Genomic DNA, 21,544 nt, shown 5'->3' on the forward strand with positions numbered 1-21,544 from the left:
CTGGCGACTTCACTTTGCTGTGGGCAACCCTTCAGAAGAGCAGGCCATTCTGATCTTTGGGTGATTCCATTCATGTAAAGACAGCTGTTGAATTTTCAATGAACACTTAGGCTATGTTTACACTTTACCGGATACCTTTTCATGCCGACACAAAAGACTGCCTGGTATAATATTATATAGATTTAGCCAAGGCTAAAAGCAAAGCTTTGGTTGATATACTTATAAATAAAAAAATAAATTGTGTAATGCTAAAAGGGGACGGCAATGAGAATGGCATCAAAATCAATAGATCTAATTAGCAAAAAAAGTAAATTTGCTTGTGTAGCTCTAATTAGCAAAACAACAAATTTGCACGTGCAGCACTTTTTTCTGTACATTTCTTTGCCATTGTTGTCGACTAAAACGTGAAACTTCCTACTTACAAGTCATTTGTGTCGAGGAGGAATTGTCGTATGTACTCAACAAAAATTTTGTTGCTTGTGTTCCGTTCGCTTTTAATTTTTTCACTGCCGCTCATTTTCACCTTGCTGGCCGCTAGCATTTCTCATTTTCTCACCGCTGCTATGACATTTTCATGTTTTTCTTGCAATGAAATTCGTCTCCTTTGTTTGCAATCACTCGCTCTAGCTCTTTCTCTGTTACCCACGTGAGTGTACACATCAAAAATAATGTCGAAAAAGACACGACTTTGTTGTTGTTTTTTCTCTATAAAAGTCCTGGCGGCCATGCGTTTTCCTGCCAAATAAAACCTTGAGTTGCATTTGGGTTGCCATACCTGTTGATTGAGTTATTTTACATTGGCGTACCTGTGCTGCGGACGGATCGGCGGTCGGGCTGGTGGACGTATGGTCATGTGACTACCAAAATTTCTCGGATGCATTGGTAACCGAATTTTCTTACTCATGGTGCTCCACTGCGCGTGCTTCGCGCGCGAAAGAGCTCCGCTATGAACACCTATCCGATATGTCACTCTCCACTTTAGAATTAGATCTATCGGCGTTTTTTGCGCCTTATCGCGTTCTTATGTGTGAATAGAAGCCCTATGCGGTATAGTTTTCCCGCCGGCGCGAAAGCTATCTGATATAGTGCATGTAAGCGTTGCCTTAATCTCGGTGACATAGCCTTGTTAACACTAGTTGCTCTTTTTGGGAATTCCAGGAGAGTTACTGGAAAATGGTTGAAGAGGAATTTCCACGCTGGATGGCAAGAAATGAATCTAGCAGCAAAAAAGAACACAAGAAAAGCCATTGATGCAGTTTGAAGCTCTTCAGTTTCTGATGACTCTGGTAAGCGAACAGCTTTCCTCAGCAACCTTGAAACTAATCGATTGCATTCCCGCTAAAACTCCTGAAATTGCATTTTCCTGTGGACATCAATCATTTATAGTGACGGCGGGATTTACTAACTGGTCGCCTTTTGTGGTAGAAGCTTAATTAGTTATCGAAAAGGGGAAAACGATGTAAGAGCACAACTGACTACTGTCCCTGGGAGCTCCGAAGATGGATGAGAGGCGACTGTATTCCCAGCCAGGCTAAGAACTACTGACTATTTGTTATTTCATGTATATATGCCCCTACTGTAGGCTCATGCTGTTCTCATCAACACGTCTCAGGTATTGAGTTTACAAACACTGTTTATTAGACTGCTTGCAGTCCGCCTTTTCTCTTAAAATCCGTCTAGTTCTTGATCTCATCCAGCGCGATTGCAAACCGCGTGCTTAGGTTTTGCGTTTAGTAACTTTGCAAAGAGAAATAAGAGACTGCTAGCAGTCTACTGTTTATGGACATTTGAAGGACTTGAAGTACTGGCATGAACGCTATCAATCGTGGGAACAGTCGGAACACTGTCGTTAGGTTCGTCATTGAAGCTGTCTTATACCTTTCGAAATTTTACTTTATCTGCCTTGGTAGTAGCCTCTCACGCAGACGTTCTTAGGGGTTCGTCACGCGTTCCTGCCCCACGAACGTGTACTGACTTGAGCGAAAAAAAACGTTTGATGGGCAGGAACGCGCGACGAACCCCTAAGAACGTCTACGTGGGAGGGTTACCTAAGTTGGTAGGGGCTGTAAAATCTTTTTGGCTACATTTTTTGAATGTGTTTTTGGGTGTCCGGGTCGTTTCGCAACAAAGTCGTTTCGTAGCATAATGAAGTCGATTTGCCGCAAAAAATTTTTCGTTTCGCTCCATGCGAGAGTAAATTCACATCATAATAAAAGTCTCTTCATACCTTGATTTATGTTGTTGATATTTTTTGTTGGAATCCTTTTTCCAAAATCTTCGTCCCGAAATCGCACACTATACGGGTAAGAAACAAACCCAACGGCTACCAACTTTAACTTAAATCATGACCAACAAACACTTATCTAGTTATAAATATTACTACCTTATCTACCTATATCAACAAAAATCGCTTGAACCAAAGAAAAATTCGTCCACAATGGTATCCCGGCGAAAAGAAATGGCCACCGAAAACTGCTCCAAATTTTGCTGTTCATTTAATTTTCGATGATTAACTCAGCGAAGTGGTAATTAACTCGTTAGTATTATCCGTTTGTAGTTAATTTTAAGTGTCTTTCAGACAGTTTTATACAAAATCGAACAAAAAGTCAATTTCAGCGCCCGCCGGACATGATGCAGCGAACCTACCTTGCAGCGAATCGACTTCATTTTGCAGCAAAACGACCGGTAAGGGCTCATGAACGCAGGGAGCAGAGTTAACAAAAATGCTGTAAGTTATTATTATTGTTATTTTTTACTTGCTGGGCTCACATGACACGCGAAATGATTTGCAGAATTTGTAACACTGAAATCAAGATTTCTGGTAGACTTTCACAAAAAGTCCTTCTTCCCGGATTTAATATGGTGCGGGACGAAGGTCGGCCTCTTGCGACTTCGTCGCTCCGCTCGCTTAGAAACTCCTGAGGTCGACTTTTGGCAAGTCTAGATGTCTGGGAGCATTTTTCTCCCTAAATTTTAGCTCAGCAGGTAAGGGACCATTCATCGCCAGTAAGGCAAAAAAAAAAGCGCCTCTGATGGGTGAAGAGGTAGTGGAATGGGGAACAATGCCTGGAAATTTAGGAGCTAGGTCCTCTGAAACGTCATTCCTCATTTTAAGACCTATTTTACTCAAATCGGCCGTTGTTATCTTTAGACAACAATTTAAGACGTTCGATTCCAATAATTTCACTCTGTCTTCAACGTTCTCTGTTCAAAATGCGTGGACCATAAAAATAAAAGCGGTGTATACTTTATTACTTTCATTTTCTTGTGAGAATCGGATGGGATCACAGGTTGCGTATTTTTTAAAACAAATTATTTAATTTTAGTAAACCCTCAAGCGGTTGCAGGTGGTAACAAGTGTTGCTTCAGGCCGTAAATTTTACCGGTTACCGCCTGATAAGGAGAACACAGTGGGAGTGGTGAATATGTATTTTTTTTGCCGTGGAATTTTCTTTTTTGTCTGTTGGGAGGGTCGCTTTAATCACAGATTACTAAGGATTAGATTGAATTCAGGATTAAGTCTAGAACTACCGCAAAAAGGTGACAGGTAAATAAAGATTAACGTCAAAACCTTCGTCAGTGGCTTTGATTTAAATTAACGCCTCTTTAGGCAGTTTCACTTTTATTACAAGGTTTCGGCATAAAAAGTAAATTGATTGCTATTGAATACAAAGTGTGATAGAAAAAATAACTTGGTTGAAGGGGGAATGCTTTTAAACTAACCAGTTACCACGCCTCATTAGGTTTCTTGGAGCTTTTCATCCAAACTATATAAAAATCCGTTTTACTTTCAAAAAAATAAACAAGTGGTGACAATTCTCTGAACGCGACTTCAGTAATGGAGAGAACGCGCGATACTTCGGTCATTTTTCTGAACGATTTCGTAGAACAGTTACATTCTTGTTTTTCCCTCATTAATAATTGAGGAATTGGGATGCTCACTAGCGACTAGGGTTAAAAAAGATACTATATATAATGTGAAAATAAATATATAAATAAAATGTTGACCTCATCAGTTTGAAGTAGCATTGTCATTTTTCTTAACGATTTCGTAGAACAGTTACATTCTTGTTTTTCCCTCATTAACAATTGAGGAAGTGGGATGCTCACTAGCGACTAGGGTTAAAAAAAATACTATAAGTAATGTGAAAATAAATATATAAATAAAATGTTGACCTCACCAGTTTGAAGTAGCGTTGTGTTAATGTTGTAGCATCTAGTAATAGACTTACAGCAAATTAATTTCAATTCCCAGTTGCCGAACTATGCCTGCCCTGCCCCCTCTAAGCCTCTCCGTTCGTGAGATAGCGCCGAGTTTAGCTCTCCTCTGTAGTGGATTTGTTTTGACAACAAAGAAGTGTTGTGCCTCGGTAGCCCCTCCTTTTTTCCCTTAATAACACCGCAGTATGAAACGGGGTGTTCAGAAAGAAAGAAATAAAAAGTCAGCGTTAACGTTAATCTTGCCGTTGGAAACATTTTCGGACAGTGTTCTAGCTTTTTGGCGCTCGCTACAAACTTAAAGGAGCTGTGTCACGGCGAATTTCAGCCAAATTAGGAAATTACAAAATGCCCGTTAAATTAAGAGAAACCTAAAAATAACCGCTTAAAACTTTAAAGGAAGGTTAAAATAACATAATAGAAACAACAGATGCCACGGATCGGCAAAACTGAAGAAGATTGAAACGGATTGAAGTTAGGGTTTTTGAAAACTGTTCAGCCTAACAGTTTTTCAAAAATGATCCCTGCTGCTTGCAACTTCAAAAATAATGCTCAGGAGACATATTTGTTTGTCACGGATCTTTGATTTTGTCATTTACATGTAATTTCTTTGTTTAATTTAAGTTCCATAGCGATTGAGGGCGAGTAATTGGCAAAATTTAACAAAATGAACTGGACTGCCGTGCCACAGCCTCTTTAACTCCTGGAAATTTATGGTAGACATGTACAACAAACGAACAAGAAGAAACATATGTAACCTTGATGATGGCAATACCAGGGTGCGGAAAAAGCAGGCTCCTTTGTTCCCTCTTAGTCCCACCTCAACCGAGGTTAAGGTATCCATACGTCGAGTTAGTATGAAGTTGACGGTCTTAATAGAAATCGTTTCAATGGACAAGCCAGACCCTCCATACAAACCAGAAATATATAATTGATATTTTAATATTTATTCATCATCATCATCGTCGTCGTCGTCGTCGTCGTCGTCGTCGTCATCATCATCATCATCATTATCATCATTATCATCATCATTATTATTAAAAATAAATATGTAATAATAAATATTAAAAATATTGGGATCCTGCTGAAAAATATTCACACTTCAAAGAAAAACTCCAGGCCTCGGTTGTTCAAACGTTGGATAGCGTTATCCAGCTTTTAAACAACTGGGGCCAGTTATAAAGCCTAAAAAAATTTTTGTTGATGTTTAAACACGTCAGTTTCAATGGATCCGTTGTTTGTGTACTTTTTGAAGAACTTTTCATGACGCCCACGGAAAACAACATCGGTAATACCTTTAATAAATTCCTCGACATGTCGTAACTTCGCAGACATATTTCACCAGTGGAATATTAAACGCGTTTTTTCCCTCTGGGGTGTAATCTTCATTTCTCTAAGGGTGTGCTGGCTAACTTTCTCAGCGTTCGAAATAAAGCAATGAAACTTTAGTCCCGTTGTAATTTTTTTTGCCCGAGATGCCAAAAAGGACTGATTTGTTTTGAACCCGTCACGGGAAAATGAAACGGAAGTGAGAGCGAAGGAAGTAAAGTTTTGCCTATTGTTATGGACAATCTGATTGGTTAGAAAACAATAGTAGTAATTGGTTGGCCAATGAGAAGACTTGCACGAGAATCCTCAGATTCCACGTGTCTTCGAGCTCACAAACCGAAATGATACAAATAGTCCAGCATGAGAGTCGAGGATGTAGAGTCTTTGAAGTTGGCAACGCTTTCACTTTCTAACATGAACAAGGAGGTGAGCTGAGATATTTTATTCTCGATTTTAGAATTCTTGAAGCTTTGGCGAATACAAACCGAGACATTCTCAAGCTGTGTCTGTGAGAAACATCTTGAACTATTGGCATCGGACGTGTTTACAGGTGTGGAGAAGAGAATTTTCCGGATGGAAAAGTTGTTGAGGAAATGAATTCTCCGAATGGCAGAACGCCAACGAAACCATTATCAAAATTTTATTTTCACTGCCGAGTCAGTACGTTAGTAGGTTATATTTATCTAACACTCCAGGTAGTCTTCGGTAGTCTTTTGGCAAGCTAGACTCTTGTACTGCAGTGGAGCAAAATACAGATTTGAAACAATTCAGATTTGAAGGAAACAGTCCCGGCCGTATCGCAGTCACCGAGGTCGATAGTAAATGCTTCAGTTATTCGAGGAATTTATTTTCCCTCGCAGTCTTTCACAGTCGTCATATTATTATCTTGTAGAATACCACGGAAGATAAAGCTTCAGTTTTAACGCGAATCAATGCGTTGTTGGATTCAGCTCTGGATCCCAGTAAGTTGATGTACTGTCGCTGATCAAAGGTTTTTCTCTTACATTCATTTCGTTGGGAGATTATTCAGTCATTTTACGACTTAACGTTTTTTGTTTTGCAGACTCTGCTGGAAGGAGTCTGTTTTCGCCTCAACCAGTGTCGCAGCCGGCCTACAGTTCCTTCAGCTACCCAGGTTTCCAACCAACTCCGCCAGACTCCAGATCTCCAAGCCCGATGCACATGGATGAAAGAGCTGGCGATCTTTTTATGGTAATCGAATGCATATAAAATAGAATTTAGTGGTTTTAACAAGAACTATTTTAGGTTGACCTAAAGTAATTAGTTTTGGCTGCGTTCGGGTGACCTCTTGTCATAGACGGTCAACTTTGTCTTGTAAAGATGCGTTCAATAAGCCAAGCGCTAGAGGAAAATAAACTCAATATTTCGTGTTAATGGATTAATCTTTTTTTATAGTACGCAAATAGCGTGGAAATCATGTGGATAAGTTTCCAAACGGAAAAAAATTATCTTCTGGCATCTCGCAGACGAGACTGGACTTGCACTGTGTTAGGACGAATGTGGCAAGATTTCCGCATAAACACTTATTATGCATACGTATTTTCCCACTCGCAGCTTATTTAACTTTATTATTTGTCAACGAAGAGTACGGTCTGAGGGCTAGCAACGCATGCCAATGCATGTATATTGTTTGGGTGGTGCATTATTTTTTGCCGGATTATTAATTTTTTTAATACTGTTTACAATGGAAAGAATTTTTAAAATTCAACAGAGATATACAGGCAGTCATGATAGACATGTCTTACAGTAGTTGTGTGACGGTTTGATATTTAATGTTGAAAATTGGCTATTCTAGGAGAGTTTCGTGACACCAGCCTTTTGCATTTAAAGTGTTGCCAATGGGTATACAGGCTTTTGTGCGAGTATTGATCTTGTTACTTTTGTTGATTTCAGGGTAACTTCTTGGCTGGGGGTGCTCATTTTGGAATGCACACCCCACCAGATAGCCTTCCCTCTTCTCCCATTGGTCCATTTTCCCCCTTTGGTGCATTCCCTTTTTCTCCTATTTCTCCAGTGGAATCTGAATCAAGCATAAGTCCCATTAGACCATCTTACCGTACAGCCTCCATGTTCCCTCGCTGTCAGCCGAGACAGATTGGCCTGCCACCTACCAGTATACCACCAACTGAATTGTCATATGGGAGCTTGTTCACTGATCCTCGCTGGGCTGGTGTAAATCCAATGTTTGGGTTATGGAATGACAATATGGGATTTGAGTACTTGCAGCAGCAAGGACTGACTCACATGTTATCAGGTTAGCGTGTTAAGCAAAATGAAAGGCAGGAATTCCAGCAGCCCTTTGTGACCCCAATCATGATACTGACTCCCCCCTCCCCATAATAGTATTAAATGACAAGACTCAGACTGCTCTAGTTTAGATTTGTTTATAACTATTAGTGCTATATAATTTATTGTGGATTAATTTTGTTAATGTTTGTCTATATTCTTGTTCAAAATTACAGGTTATGTTCTTCTGTCATACAAATAACTGCTAGACTTAAATTGCACTTTTTATGACCAGGTGTAGATTATAACAAAGGCAATATGAAGAAATGGTCTGGACAGCTTCCTCGTCGTAACTATAAGAACCCAAGCTACTCCACTAAAGTTTTTCTTGGAGGTGTGCCCTGGGATATAACAGAAGGTAATTACTACAATTTATTGCTAAAAAATTTGTGGGGGAAAATGTCAGCAACATTTTAGTGAACATGTGAGACATAAAGATGGTGTGTTTGAGATGATCACTCTTCATTTACAGTAGTTAAAGGGGTGCAGTGTTTTTACTTAGAAGGTATATGAAAACTTGTAAATAGAAAGTATGTGAAAGGAGTACCTTTTCTATTAAAAATGGTATATCAAAGGGTTAGGGGTTGCACCTCGGGGGTAGAGCCCCCCTGTATGAAACCTTGTTGTGTGCTTCCCCAATTCCAGGTGTCAATCAAAGTAAATTGGAATGCTTGTCTGTCAAAATCGTAGTGGGCTGTGGTCATTCTCATAATTACATGAGAACTGCATTTTTTAGTTCAACCCTTTTGACTGCCATTTCTTTTTGTTCTTGTTTAGCCTCTTTAGTCATGTCATTCAAGCCATTTGGTTCAGTCAAAGTGGAGTGGCCAGGCAAGGCTGATGGCCGTCACCTACATCACCCCCCTAAAGGTAAGGTTTACTGTTATGATTAATCACAACGCTGTGTGTTAATGTACTGACTTTACCAACTACTGGCCTCAGTAGGGTTGCCCATTAAGCAATTGAACATAAAGTGGCATCAAGCAAGTGAGCATAATAGGTATTCACCCAGAAGCAAATCAACTGTCTCAGACAACTGGATTGGACTATTTAAAACCTGATTAAGACTGCCTGTAGCGTAGAGGCCAGGGGCCCGTTTCTCGAAAGTCCCGATAATTAACGGGCCCGGTAAGCTGTCTTGGTTTCCATTAAAGATCGAGGTTTCAATAGTTTTGGATCTAACATGATAAAACTATCAGTTAACGAAACAAAATGCAGTAGTTTGCTAGGCGGGACCCACGCTCTTATTCTTTTTATTTCGATTTGAATATTTGATTTCAGGCCCGTAAAGTTAACGGGACTTTCGAGAAACGGGCCTCAGGGCATTAATGAATGTTGAAATGCAGATGTAGTCCTAACAATGCATGACGGGAAAGATGTAAATAATATTTTTCATGTCACCATCCTGAGATAAAGATAATTTGAACATGGATTCCATTTAGCTGCAGAGGAACTTGAGGCCACTGAGCTCTACCCTACAGCTATTAAGTGTTAAATAATGCTTGATCTGTGGAAGCGTGTTTGGCTGAGTGGTTAACACTTTGACCTCCAGATATGGAGGTCGAGGGTTCAAGCCTCGCCTGTAACATTGTTTTCTTAGACAAGGAACTTATTGCACTTTGTCTCTCTTCACTCATGTATATAAATGGGTACTGGGGACATACTGCTGGCGGCTAACCTTTTGCGATGGACTAACATCTATCCAGGGGGGAATAGCAATACTCCTAGGCATACTTCATGCAAAGGAAACCAGGATAAGCTCTGGTTGTTTGGTCATTTGGCTCCTGTGCACCTTTGTAAAGTGAAGCTTTCACATGTATGTATTACAATAATAATTTTGAAAAGTAATGTTGTTTAATTCTCTCTGATTTTTTTTTCAGGATATGTGTACTTGATCTTTGATTCTGAGAAGTCAGTTAAAGCCTTATTAGCATCCTGCACTCATGACTTCTGTAATGGTGGAGACTGGTACTTCAAGATTTCAAGTAGAAGGATGAGATGCAAGGAGGTAAATAAATATTTTAGGAACTAAAATTGTTTCCAAATACAAAAACCCAATTCCTAATTGTTTGTTACAACAACAAATTCTGCTTATGTTTTAGCTGAAAATAAGCTCATGGGTGGATATTTTTTTTAGAGGTTATCTAGCTAAAGCTGTTCATCAAAATGACCTCTGTGAAACATAAGATTATGCTACTCGCAAAATGACATTTTTTACTTTTTTCACACGTGTGACCATACGTTAATTTTCCGGAATATTGTAGTATTGTAATATTATTATGCTGATAAAATATTTCCACCTGAAGTAGACAATAACTTGTGAAGGTGAATTTCTTTGCTGTGTTCTAAATGAAAACTGGTTTTTGGTTTTCTGTAGGTTCAAGTGATTCCTTGGGTTTTGTCTGACACCAACTATGTCCGTGGCCCGCATCAGAGATTGGACACCAGTTGGACTGTGTTTGTCGGTGGACTGCATGGCATGCTTAATGCAGGTGGGACAATAATTATTGAACAATATTATATAGATTTAGCCAAGGCCAAAAGCAAAGCTCTTGTGGGATGCTTTAAGATATGGCCTTCTCAAGTAACTCAACTTTTGCCATAAGCAGAAAGCAAACTGAATTCCACCTTTAAAAAATGGACCTGAGCCCGCGATCAATTGAAAACCAAAAACTGGTCAGCGGATCACTTTTAAAAAATGCATCATCTCCATGAGTTGTAGACCTGAGTCTGCAATACAGTCATTTGACACTGGTCAGCAGATACCTTTTTTGACAGCTGTCAATTGACCTTAACATGGATATCCCATACCAAGTTAAACACAGAAAGTATATACCTTAGACTCCTAGCTAGTATTAAAGTGTGACATTTGACATCGGTTTTCATGTTGTGTACGAACGGTCAGTCGCCAGGTGTAAGCTGATGTCACAAACCAAAACTTTTTGGATGGATAGATTACCAAATTTTTTAGGAATGGACGCTTTGAGCTCTGCTATAAGTAATGTATAAATGCTTTGCTGCCTGTGTTTAGACATGTCACCCCCTTCTAACTTACATGGACTCTAAAAAGATCAGATGACGGCAATGGCAACAAGAACGTCAAATAAGCTAAACAACAACTCTGCACTATCAAGCTTTTTTGTACATTTCTCCCATTATCTTAGCTGGCAAATAGACTAATGGTAATCTTTCATCCTGCATGGTATTTCTTTGCATACCCTTTCCTTGTATTTTCCACACATTTTAGTGGCCTTGTGAGAGGTACTGTACGGCATGGAAGGACTCGAACCCTCTTGACCTTACTAACTACTGTTTTCATTTCTATTGTGCAGAGGGCCTGGCATATATCATGAATGAACTGTTTGGTGGGGTAGTCTATGCTGGTATTGATACAGATAAACATCGCTATCCCATTGGTAAGATTTCTGTTATTGTACATTTTACTCAGTATCTGTCTTCTCACTGGCGACGAGCCTACAGTTGATTTTGGATGTCAGCACAACCTACATTCAATGCATGGTTTTCTAGAGCAGTGTCAAACTGTGTGCCACTCGATGGTGTGTTTGTCGTTATTTTTTTCAAAATAATAATTTATAACATTAAAACAGTTATTAGATTCGGTTTGTGTGATATCTAGAATAGTCAACTTTGCAAGGTCTTTTTAACTGTTATCATCCTTGACCTTGATTATTCTTGCTATAAAAAAAATTTATTATAGGGTACTGAGGAAGCCTGATTTTCAAATTTAACAGTGTCATTTTTTCCTCATCAGGTTCTGGCCGCATTACATTTAACAATCAGAAGAGTTTCCTGGAAGCTGTAAGATCGGGTTTCATAGAGATTGAGACCCCAAAATTTGTGAAGAAGGTAAGTGCTACTATCTGATGTTAAATGTATGCTTTCAACAAATTAGGCATCACTAATTTACCAATTTTTGTCTTCACCTTAGAGTCAGCTCACAGTGCAAAGAAGGTAGTGTCCGATAGCCCAGGAATAGTGGATTTTGCTATCGGGCGGTAGTGAATTCTGTTATTAACTTCCCCGATGGGCAAGTAAAGTTTTTTGAGAAATTCAAATTTAATACAGAAGTACTGTGAAATCAATCTGCTCATCAAAACGTTTTTGGGGCTAGTTGAAATGATCTTTGGGCTAGTAAATGTTACTTTCAGCTTGCCCGAATGGCAAGTTGTAAAAATGACGTTCTTGCACCCTGCAGCTGTAGACCATTTTTACCTCCTTACAAAACAAAATAAAGCATTACAGTCAACAATTCTTTCTCAACATGTTCTTGCGTCCTTAGTTGTCTAACAGCTTGGCAAAATCCACAGAACCAACAGGTCCTTGATAACAGCCCTATTGAGGTTACCAGAGTAAAGCAGTCCATATTATTGTACTTATTTCCCTATGATTAAACTTGCAGGTCCAAGTTGACCCATATTTAGAGGACTCTATGTGTGACATTTGTCGTACTACCACGGGCCCCTTCTTCTGTCGAGAGGAATCCTGTTTCAAGTACTACTGTCATTCATGTTGGTTATGGCATCACTCTATTGAAGGGTATCGTCAGCACAGGTAAAACAAAAATGCTGAAATTGTGGATTTCCATTTTTGAATCAACAAACTGACCACAATTCCCCATACATTTTCTGCCCTCATATAGGAACCATGATTAGTTTCCCCCTTGGATGGTCAAAATGTATCCTATCTAGCCATGTGGCACAAGCTCCTTAATATAAGTGTCACTCTTTTAGCCAAGCCAACTTTTTGTTTCTCATGTAAACAGTTTTTTTGCAACGTTTTGTAAGGAAATGTATGGAAAGTTGGCTCGCCCATCAGGGTAGCTTGGGTAGGAGAGTGACCCTTCCACTATACCCGCGACAACTTTTCTCCGTATCATATACACAGGGCGTTAGCCACCCTAAAACCCCTTACAAAACCTACCAGCCCACAGCTTGAAATTTAGTCTAAGCTGCTTGTTTTGTTTTATTATTTCAGACCACTGACTCGTACAAGTAAGAGCAGCAGTGCTTAAAAGGAAGCAATGAAAGAGGGACAAGCATCATTGATGATGGACCAGAACGGCAAGGTTTTATGCTGTTTACGCTGGTGTTTGGTACCGTTTGGTGCTGTTGCATGAAAAAAAATAGTTTGCAACAATTTGTAGTGTTGTTTGAAGTTTTCATCTTTATATTTAAAGTTTTTGAATATGTTCACATTTTGAGGTATTGAATTATGTTTCGCCATGCCATAGTGTTATGGCTGCTAGTGTAGCTCATAAATTTATTGGTGGTTATACTGCTGTTGGCTGTTGGGGTGATCGTTGTGAGACTCTGTCTTTCGTTTTTTCACAAATGTTTTAAGCTGTAAATAGATAGACCTGCTTTTCGTGGAGATTTACTCTCCGTATGTTGAGATAACCCACATTAAATGGGGGATTGTACATGATGACATTGCTAAGCAAAGAGAATGGTAATTGCGACTGTATCAACAGCACGAATGAATCCCGAGCGCAGTATTTCAATTCACTCTGATTTTACACAAACGTGCGAAAAATATTGAGGTCAGGTAAAAATCCTATCCATGGCTAGTAGAATACCCTGCCGTCATAATTTGTTCAAGCTTGGGTAAGATTATCATGTACAATTACCTATGAAAAAAAATTGAATAAATCAACTCTCTTGTGTACAAGATGAAATTATTTATCGATGGTTAGCTTTATACTAAAGTACACAAACGAAAGTGAATGGTTTAGAATGTGGTAAAGGATTTTTCACCACCAGTCTATTTCATTGTCATAAAATGAAAATCGCTTATAGAAGAACAAAAAAATCTCTTGCAGTTTACTTTTCATGGGAAAATTATAGCATTCAGTTCATTGCAACCAGTTAAGATCTTCAGAAGGCGATTTCTTCTTTGATAATTAAGCAGTTTTCTTTTCCAAAAATTTCATTGTATGGCCATACTTCTTTGGAGCTTATTGAGCTATTTTTATCCGTTTTGTTAATGCATTTTGTCTCGGATTTTTGTTTTAGCATGTTTTTGCGCGCTCTGTTTCAGCGTAATCTTTGTTTTGACAGTTTAATGGCACGTGGTTTCGTTATTTTGAACTATTTTACTTTTCTATTTAGTTTTAATTCGCGAAGTGTTTTTGCATTGGTAATGTTAATAGTGCAATTCTGATGTGATTCCGTGAAAGCTCTGTCACTTTCTGGACTTCCACCTAGTCTCGTTCAAATCTTGTTGCTCTTGAAAGCGGGCTGGGCCTGGCTTGGTTAGGAGCAAACTCTTTTTAAAAAGACGCCTTTGTCGTCCGCAGCAATAGTGATGTTCTATTAATTAAACATCAGTTTGTCGTCTAGCCTTCGTTTTCCAGATCATTAATTTATGAAGGTTTTTTTTTTCAAACTAGTTTTATTGTCTTCAGGTACAAAGACAAATGATTGATGATCTTAATTCTGTTCACCTAGTAAACTGTATTTAAACATTATTTCCTGAAGATTATTTTCTTGGAGGCAAAGGGTTATGAACTTGTTATCGTCGTCAGGATTTTTCCTCCGCGCATTTTTAACAGCATTCTAATTTATTGCGCTTTCTGATTGCACAGTATTTCTGTACATAGTCTGCTTAAGTGTTCGGATTTTTTTCAATTTTTCATTTGCAGTTAATACTTTACTCAGACTTGATATAACTTCTTTTAACTATAATTGTACAAAAAAAGGACGAAAAAAAAAGCCCGTTTTAGCTTTGGCGACCAAACAACATGTCGATGATGAATAAGGCCTGACTTTGTTCTAGTTTAGATAGATAATTGTTGTTGCCCTTATTTAGAAACGTTGCATGTTGAGTAAAGACTGATAAAATAGTTTTTAACCTAAAAAACAAACAGAAAAAAAAATATATGTGTGCGACATATTTATTTTTGTAGCTGATAATATACGATGGGGTAGATTTTATTGTTGGCATAATAGGCCAGTAGACGTAGGAGTATTTATAAAGTGCACTTCAGTAATTTTTGTAAAGAAATCTCGGTAAGTTATTATTTTGTGGCATGTTACTGTTTTGCGAGAAACTTTAGCGTGCTTTTAATAAAACCTTTGTGGCCGCTACGTGCCTGTTAAGCCAGACGACACGCCGGTGTCTGTGTGTGAAGCGTTTCATAAAGTTTGACCCAAAGATATGGAAATTAAGTTGGTGTTGTCAGAATAAAATGACAGCTTGTTATATTTTTAATCTTGCCTGTGTGAACTTTCTGTATTACAAATATGAGTGATTTATGCCGTTTATATCCTACACGAAAGCACACCATTTTGAATGGCAAGCGGAGCCGTGCGAAGCGCACGCGCGAGGGAAGGAGCGGTAACTAACCGCTCGCCCGCGAGTTTTCTTCCCCCCCATCCCCCGCTAAAAAAAGACGTTTTAAGCGAGTAAATAAAATAGAGGCGATGTATGAAAGTGCGCGTGTAAGCGTAAAAGTTAAACGGTACGCGTGTTGCTAACTTGGCGCTGAATCACTTAAAGTGGCCTTTTTGTATGCGTATCTTTATCACCAGTTCCTTCCTAATTGTGATGTCTTGATGTAAATTCCATAAAATCGTAATTTTCAATTCTTTCTTCTACTTTTCATGTACATTTCGTTTTGAATAGCCCAAGGAATGCAGTTGGTGCGCAACGCAAAAACTAGTACGGTGACCCCCATTTTTATTTCATGATTGCAATAAGAACAGTGTTTCCTTCAAATAAGATAGAAAATAAAATATTAAAGCAAAAATAGTTTTTTGACAATTTTACCAATAAACGACTCGTAAATTCTACGGATTGAGCAATAGCGAGAAGAATACTGGTCAACTCTAGAAAGTAAAAAAACTGACAAAGGTATTCAGAAGCATTTAATTTTCGGGTGCTTGGGTGGATAAACAACAGAATTAAGTCAATGCTATATCACCCGCGTGGTCGAAAAAAAAACCGCGAATTTGTCTATGGCTAGTTGGGCTACGCGCGGTTTTTGCCAACGTCCCAATTGAATAGTCCTATACCGTGAAAACGAGGACAGTGACCCCCATTTGTTATTAAGTTTTTATCATCTTCTTGACCCGTCACATCAGTGTACCAAGTTTTCAACGAAAATCTGTGTTGGGTTCTTTTACTAGGGAATTCTAAAATAGTCAATGTGTATCACTCCCCCTCCCCCCGACCCCTTGGACTTGTTTTAGATTGTCTTAGATTTGTTTCTTCGGTGTCCAGACCGGGAAATTTCCAGGCTCCAAAATAATCGGGTACGCTGAATTGAAGAAAGCACCGCTCATATTTCGGGATACCTTTCGCTTACGCGTCATCCCTACTATCAGCTGAGAGCTCGAAACTGGTAACTTTGCAAAAGGATTAATAAAAATAACACAGCTCCAAGCCCCATCAACAAACGCCAAAATATAAAAGGTTTCAAGCCGATTTAGATGTGCAGCCTGTCACCCCTTAGTTTCTCCGCCAGACATGGCCTTTGTTGTGCAGGTGGAACTACACAAAAAAGCGTGATGAAATACCAATTCAAAAAAGCAGTCTCAAAATTCAAATTACGAATTGTGTTTAGCAAAACGTTGTGCTCTGAGATCGCGTAAATCACAACTTTACCGGCAGACTTTTATTTTAAAAGCAGTTACCCAAGATCAATTTTAAGGTGTCAAATCTCTGAAAAGAGTTTTTCCCATTTTATGTGTGGTCTGACTCTGTCACCCCTTGCAGTCCGACCCCATATGGGAAAAAGAGAAGACATTAGCACGGAAATATTTCCCCGGGGGCTAGAACATTAACTCGCATGCCCAGGTTGTGGGAGGGTGCGCAGATTAACGTTGGTTGGTGCATTAGGCCCTCGTTGTTCAAACGTTGGATAGCGCTATACAACGGGTAAAAAGCCTTTGGATATTAAACGCAATTGGTTTCCCTACTACTTATCCGCTGCATAGTGATTTATCCGGTCGCGTTTTGGGGAATTTTGTTACCGCGCAACTGGGAATGCCGTCACAATCATTCCCAGTCTCATCTTTAAATGGTGTGGTTTTGTACCCCACCAGAAGTGAAATTTCACGTTTTTGGTACGTAAAAACATGGGAAAGAAGTACGATGTCAAAATTGATTTTATTTTTATCGGGGGCCTGTGCAGATTTAGACTACGAGTAGTTCGGATTTTTCCTCAGGGATAGTAGAGCGAGCGAAACGCGAGCGCGCGTGAAAATCACCCCACGCGATATAAAGGCGAAATGCGGAGGGAAGAGAGAAAAAATGAACACCGCCGCGTCTCGCCTTTCTCGCGTGGGTTGATTTCCATGCGCGCTGGCGTTTTCGCTCTCTATACAATCCCTGAGGAAAAATGGGGACTACTCGTAGTCTAGTGCAGATTCTATTCAGCAGAAAACAAATTCAAGTAAAATACAAGTAATGCAATTAAACAGTAGGAAAAGTGGGATATAAAATTGCTTTTGTCAATCAATTGAAATCACTCTGACAACAGTTACAGTTTATAACTATAAAACGAAACCAAAAACTTAATACACAGAACTTTCCAGGTTTGTTTTAATTTAAGATAAAATGTTGTATCACAACATGATTGAAAAAAAAAAAAACCTACAAGGAAAAATGCTTTATTTGTTTAACAATAAATTTTACCCCTGAAACGTTTCTATTATTTCCATTTACAAGTATTTCAGAGAAGTGAAAGAAAATCTAACAAAATATGAAAAAATGTGTTTTTTAAGCAATATTTAGAATTAGGTATAAAGAAAATTACAATGTATAGTGGACACTCCTCTGATAAATCACTGCATTAGGAATATCAGGCAGAAAATCTCAACCTAAGTAGGATTTGTCACCTGATCACTACTGAAACTGAAGACCGAAGGGATTAGAGGTTTTTCTTTGGGAAAGAGAGAGCGAAGAAAAATTTCTAGAAAAACCTCTGGGACCAGGGTACACTTTCACTTTAGTGAAAATTAGTTCACCCAGGGACCTGCACTTCTTTAGCAATGGAAATGAGAAATATTTACAGTTCATAATGCACATCCAAAATGAAACTCACTCTGGTTAATTTGATTAGCAAAACAGCACCAAAAGCCTTGTTGTGGGCCCCATCTGTGTACAAGGATTTATGTATTTGCTATTGTCTATTTGCAAATTAGGACGAAGGAAATTTGAAACAAACTTCTCCTAATTCGGTGGGTCCATTATGGTCCCAAAAGAAGGATCTCAGTGCCACTTTGCAGATGCTACTGAGGTTGGTTCTGTGACCCAGACTATGAATTGAAGACTCAATGTGTAGTTCAAAAACATCTCCATAATGCCCCCACAAAAAGACGTTAGAAGCTTGTGGAGGAGGAGGGGTATAAAAGACCAAATACAAAAAAAAAAAAATAAAGGAAAATAATGTATGTATGAAGCTCAGTTAAATTACTGAAGGGGTGGGGGGGGGGGGGGGCTTAGAAAAAAATCCCTTTCGTGTGAAAGATATAATGTATGGATATTTTCTGGAACTACACAAAGTAAATCTATTTCATGAAATACAAATAGCAGGGTTTATTCTAGAAATTGGCCAATGAGGGTCAAATGGGCCTCCTCCTGTAATTTTAGGGGGCCCTTTTTCAGGAAAGGGGGTCCAAGAAAGGGGGTCCCCTAAAAGGTAATTAAACTTACAGATGGACTCGCCAGATGCTTTGCTGCCATTTTGGAACACTGGGCAACTGAAAAAGCCTGGGCTTGAATTACTGCAAATTACCAGATGTTTGTCTGGTGAAATAATGACTCAAACGAAGAAGAGAAATGCAATTGAGACCGTAAAAGGCCATAAAAGTTCAAAGTAAGTTCACAGAGCAGCCGTGAAATCAGTGTTGTTGTCAGTGTTGTTTTTGAATACTTTATTTGAAAAAATAGTACTTATCCTTGGGCCTATTTTTTTTTATGTGCCCCACTCGACGCGGCTAAGTAAATTTTATTTGGCATTTTTTCCAAATTATAGAAATCCCACAAGGCCACGCTCTAGAATAAACCCTGAAATAAGTTATTATTATAACATGGTTAACATAACTTGTTTATCAAAAGACTGATTTTTGGGTGCCATATTCTTAAATAATGCATCTCCTTGTTTGTAACATTTTAATATTAAAAATAATAAGCTTCTAAAACTAAATATCACAATTTTGATATGAGACACAAGTCTTAACACATTTGATAATCAACTAATGCCAAGTGTAAAGAAATGATCAAGAAGAGACTAAATAAGTTAGAGTAAAACATATTGAAAGATAATAACAAGCTGTCCCCTAAAATTTAATGTCTTCTGTTCTCCTTGAGAACAACTGCTCCTTTGTACTACAGTTTAGCTTCCAGTAACTAATATTTCACATTACAAACATGTAATCTCCAATTGGTCTTTTTGGCCAAAAGTATACACTGTCCAGAATTTGATCCTTCAGGATACAACAAAGACATATCTGTCTAGTCTAAAATGTCCTCACTTGTTTTTACAGGTATTTGCTTCAAAGTTTCATAGTTTTTTCTGTCCTTTCTTTATTTATTCATCATCTGCATGCTGCATGTACTCATCAAGCTCGGCATCAAGATGACTCTTTGTTTTTGACATATACTTATCAAGCTCTTCGTCTAACTTGTCTTTTGAGACTGGTTTGTCACCTTTGCCTCGACCCCGTCCACGCCCCCTTGTTAACCCTCTACCACCACGCACACCACGCCCACCACGAGCAATTCCCCTAGCACCTTGCACACCACGGCCACCACGAACAACTCCACCTCTTCCCCTTCTAACAACACCAAAACCACGGACATTACTTTGCCCTCTTCCCTGACGAAATCTACCACCACCACCAGGACTTCTCAGTGGACCAGCACTACTGGTGCCAAGCCGATTTTTCAACAATCCTCCACTTTTAGCACCTCCTCCTCTTCCTCTGCCTCTGTTTGGTGAGCCAAGTCTGCTTTTAAGGCTGGGAGAGTTTCCTCCAAGGGCAGCTTGGATATCCGGTCTGTTGGCCATCTGAGCTGCAAGGCGGCGATTCTTCATGCTGGCTTGGGATATCTGGAACTGGTTGCTTCTAACTCCTGTGATCGTCACTTGTGGTGGGGATCGGACTTGCTTTTTGGCCAGGTCAGTAAAGCTTCAGAAGATGGATGGAAGGGAGGAATTTGTACCTTGAATTATTTACTGGCTTCAATGCTATTGCATACTTCACTGAAAGGCATGCACCTTCAACCAAAAATAATTCTAACCAGCTCTTACATGCAAGCCTTGTCTACTACAAAGGTAATATATAATACCTTGACTAGCCAAAACATTCTATGGCCTTCTTGCTCTTATAAAGCGCTTATAACTGTAATATTCATGCCATAACAAGATGACAAGCATGAAGCCAGATAAAGGTACAACAATGCCATGTCCATTTAATTAGGTGCATGGCAGATTGCTCACCGATCATTCAGCGTCTTGGTAGTTGTGCTCTTGAGGACTATTTTAGCTGGTGCATGAGACATCTTTATTTCTTTAGCACTTAATTTCCTGCAACTTTTTCAACAATAAAGTTAGTAAAACAAGACAGATATGCATCTATCAATGTTAATCTGGATGTGAGGGAGACCAGGCAAAGTGCAAGGATTTGACAAAGGAAGTCGGCCCATGGTAGGAACCTTTCATTAGCACCAAGTTCCGGGAGTGGGGACTCTTGAATTTCCTCCGATAACAAATGCCATCGTGGATTGGAAGCTGTAAAAGACCTTGTTACTAGTTGGTTACCAGTTGCATTACCAAGGGAATTAGTAGCCAAAAGTGGTGGCCATTGTTCCCACAGGGATCTGTGGGTAACAAAATCACTGCTTTCAATGAAACACGTTCAACATCTAGTCGTTGATGGAGAAGTGGAGATTTTTTCCCTTTTGACCAAATATGATGTCCCTGGGGTAGGGCATTTGACCAGAAAAAATGCAAGCTTCAAGTTCAAATTCCCCGCCTTTGCCTAGCCTCCCCCAGCTCCACATGTAACATTGATAAGTGCATTAGTAAACAAGAAGTTTATGTATGAACTGAATTTTTCGTCACAATCGGAGAGACAAGTTAGTGATGTCACCTCAGAGGGAGTTGTTTGTATACAAAACCTACTTTAGGCCTACGTTAGAGCTAAACTGAACTGAACTGGATCGGCACAATAACGACTCGTAATAAGCTTACATTTGTTCTCCTTAACACTTGCCTTGACAAAACAACCAAACGTCAAAGCACAACTTCCACGAATTCTTGGCAGTGGCAACCAGTAATGGGGGTTAAAGTTTGGACAAAAGTCACATAACTGATGGAAACATATCTTTATTCGAATGAAACGGGAATCCTATCAGTTTGATAGTAGAGAGCAAAGAAAAAAAGAAAAAGAAAACAGAATCGACAACCGTCTCTGACAGCTACCAGAACACTCGGTGTAAACTAAATGCACTGTCATAATTAATACTAAAATAACACCAAAAGTATACCAATAAATAAAGAATAAGGGTATAGTTACGTCTGAGTTTTGATTCCGCGGTCAAAAGCCTTGATGGAATTGGATTTTGCTTGCACACTGTAAGGTTACAGTACGTCTACTTCAAAGAAGCACTGAGACGACGCTTACACGGGCCGAAAGAAGACTGGTTTCGACATTCTTAAGTT

At 39.1% G+C, this 21,544-nt stretch overlaps 3 protein-coding genes across 6 annotated transcripts in view; 2 read left to right on the forward strand and 1 right to left on the reverse strand.

Moving 5' to 3' along the window:
• Positions 1 to 3,574, forward strand: part of LOC140935199 (centrosomal protein 15-like) — a 7,870-nt gene extending 4,296 nt beyond the window's left edge. The window contains exon 4 of the mRNA XM_073384737.1: positions 1,159 to 3,574. Within this exon, the coding sequence (XP_073240838.1) occupies positions 1,159 to 1,251 (93 nt within the window). The 3' untranslated portion in view covers positions 1,252 to 3,574. The remainder of the gene's footprint in view (positions 1 to 1,158) is intronic.
• On the forward strand, positions 1,165 to 15,078 carry LOC140935197 (cytoplasmic polyadenylation element-binding protein 1-like). 3 transcript variants are annotated; one of them, XM_073384735.1, is made up of 12 exons: positions 1,165 to 1,286; positions 6,440 to 6,509; positions 6,611 to 6,759; positions 7,462 to 7,822; positions 8,090 to 8,212; positions 8,632 to 8,724; positions 9,735 to 9,862; positions 10,232 to 10,346; positions 11,187 to 11,270; positions 11,627 to 11,721; positions 12,275 to 12,426; positions 12,850 to 15,078. In XM_073384735.1, exons 1-12 carry the CDS (start codon positions 1,251 to 1,253, stop codon positions 12,884 to 12,886), a joined length of 1,443 nt encoding a protein of 480 aa, XP_073240836.1. In that variant the 5' UTR covers positions 1,165 to 1,250; the 3' UTR covers positions 12,887 to 15,078. The 3 variants fall into 3 exon arrangements, with proteins under 3 accessions (XP_073240836.1, XP_073240835.1, XP_073240837.1); XM_073384734.1 differs by lacking the exon at positions 1,165 to 1,286 and adding an exon at positions 5,386 to 5,973; XM_073384736.1 differs by lacking the exons at positions 1,165 to 1,286; positions 12,275 to 12,426 and adding an exon at positions 5,386 to 5,973.
• A 3,416-nt stretch (positions 15,079 to 18,494) lies between these two features.
• On the reverse strand, positions 18,495 to 21,515 carry LOC140935202 (uncharacterized). Of its 2 annotated transcripts, XM_073384740.1 has the most exons (3): positions 21,399 to 21,515; positions 20,321 to 20,413; positions 18,495 to 20,009 (listed from the first exon to the last, which is right to left on the reverse strand). In XM_073384740.1, exons 2-3 carry the CDS (start codon positions 20,380 to 20,382, stop codon positions 19,409 to 19,411), a joined length of 663 nt encoding a protein of 220 aa, XP_073240841.1. In that variant the 5' UTR covers positions 20,383 to 20,413; positions 21,399 to 21,515; the 3' UTR covers positions 18,495 to 19,408. The 2 variants fall into 2 exon arrangements, with proteins under 2 accessions (XP_073240841.1, XP_073240842.1); XM_073384741.1 differs by lacking the exon at positions 21,399 to 21,515 and having other exon boundaries at positions 20,321 to 21,330.
• Positions 21,516 to 21,544: the final 29 nt, after the last annotated feature.

Source organism: Porites lutea, chromosome 4 (assembly GCF_958299795.1).
Source record: "Porites lutea chromosome 4, jaPorLute2.1, whole genome shotgun sequence".
NCBI lineage: Eukaryota > Metazoa > Cnidaria > Anthozoa > Scleractinia > Poritidae > Porites > Porites lutea.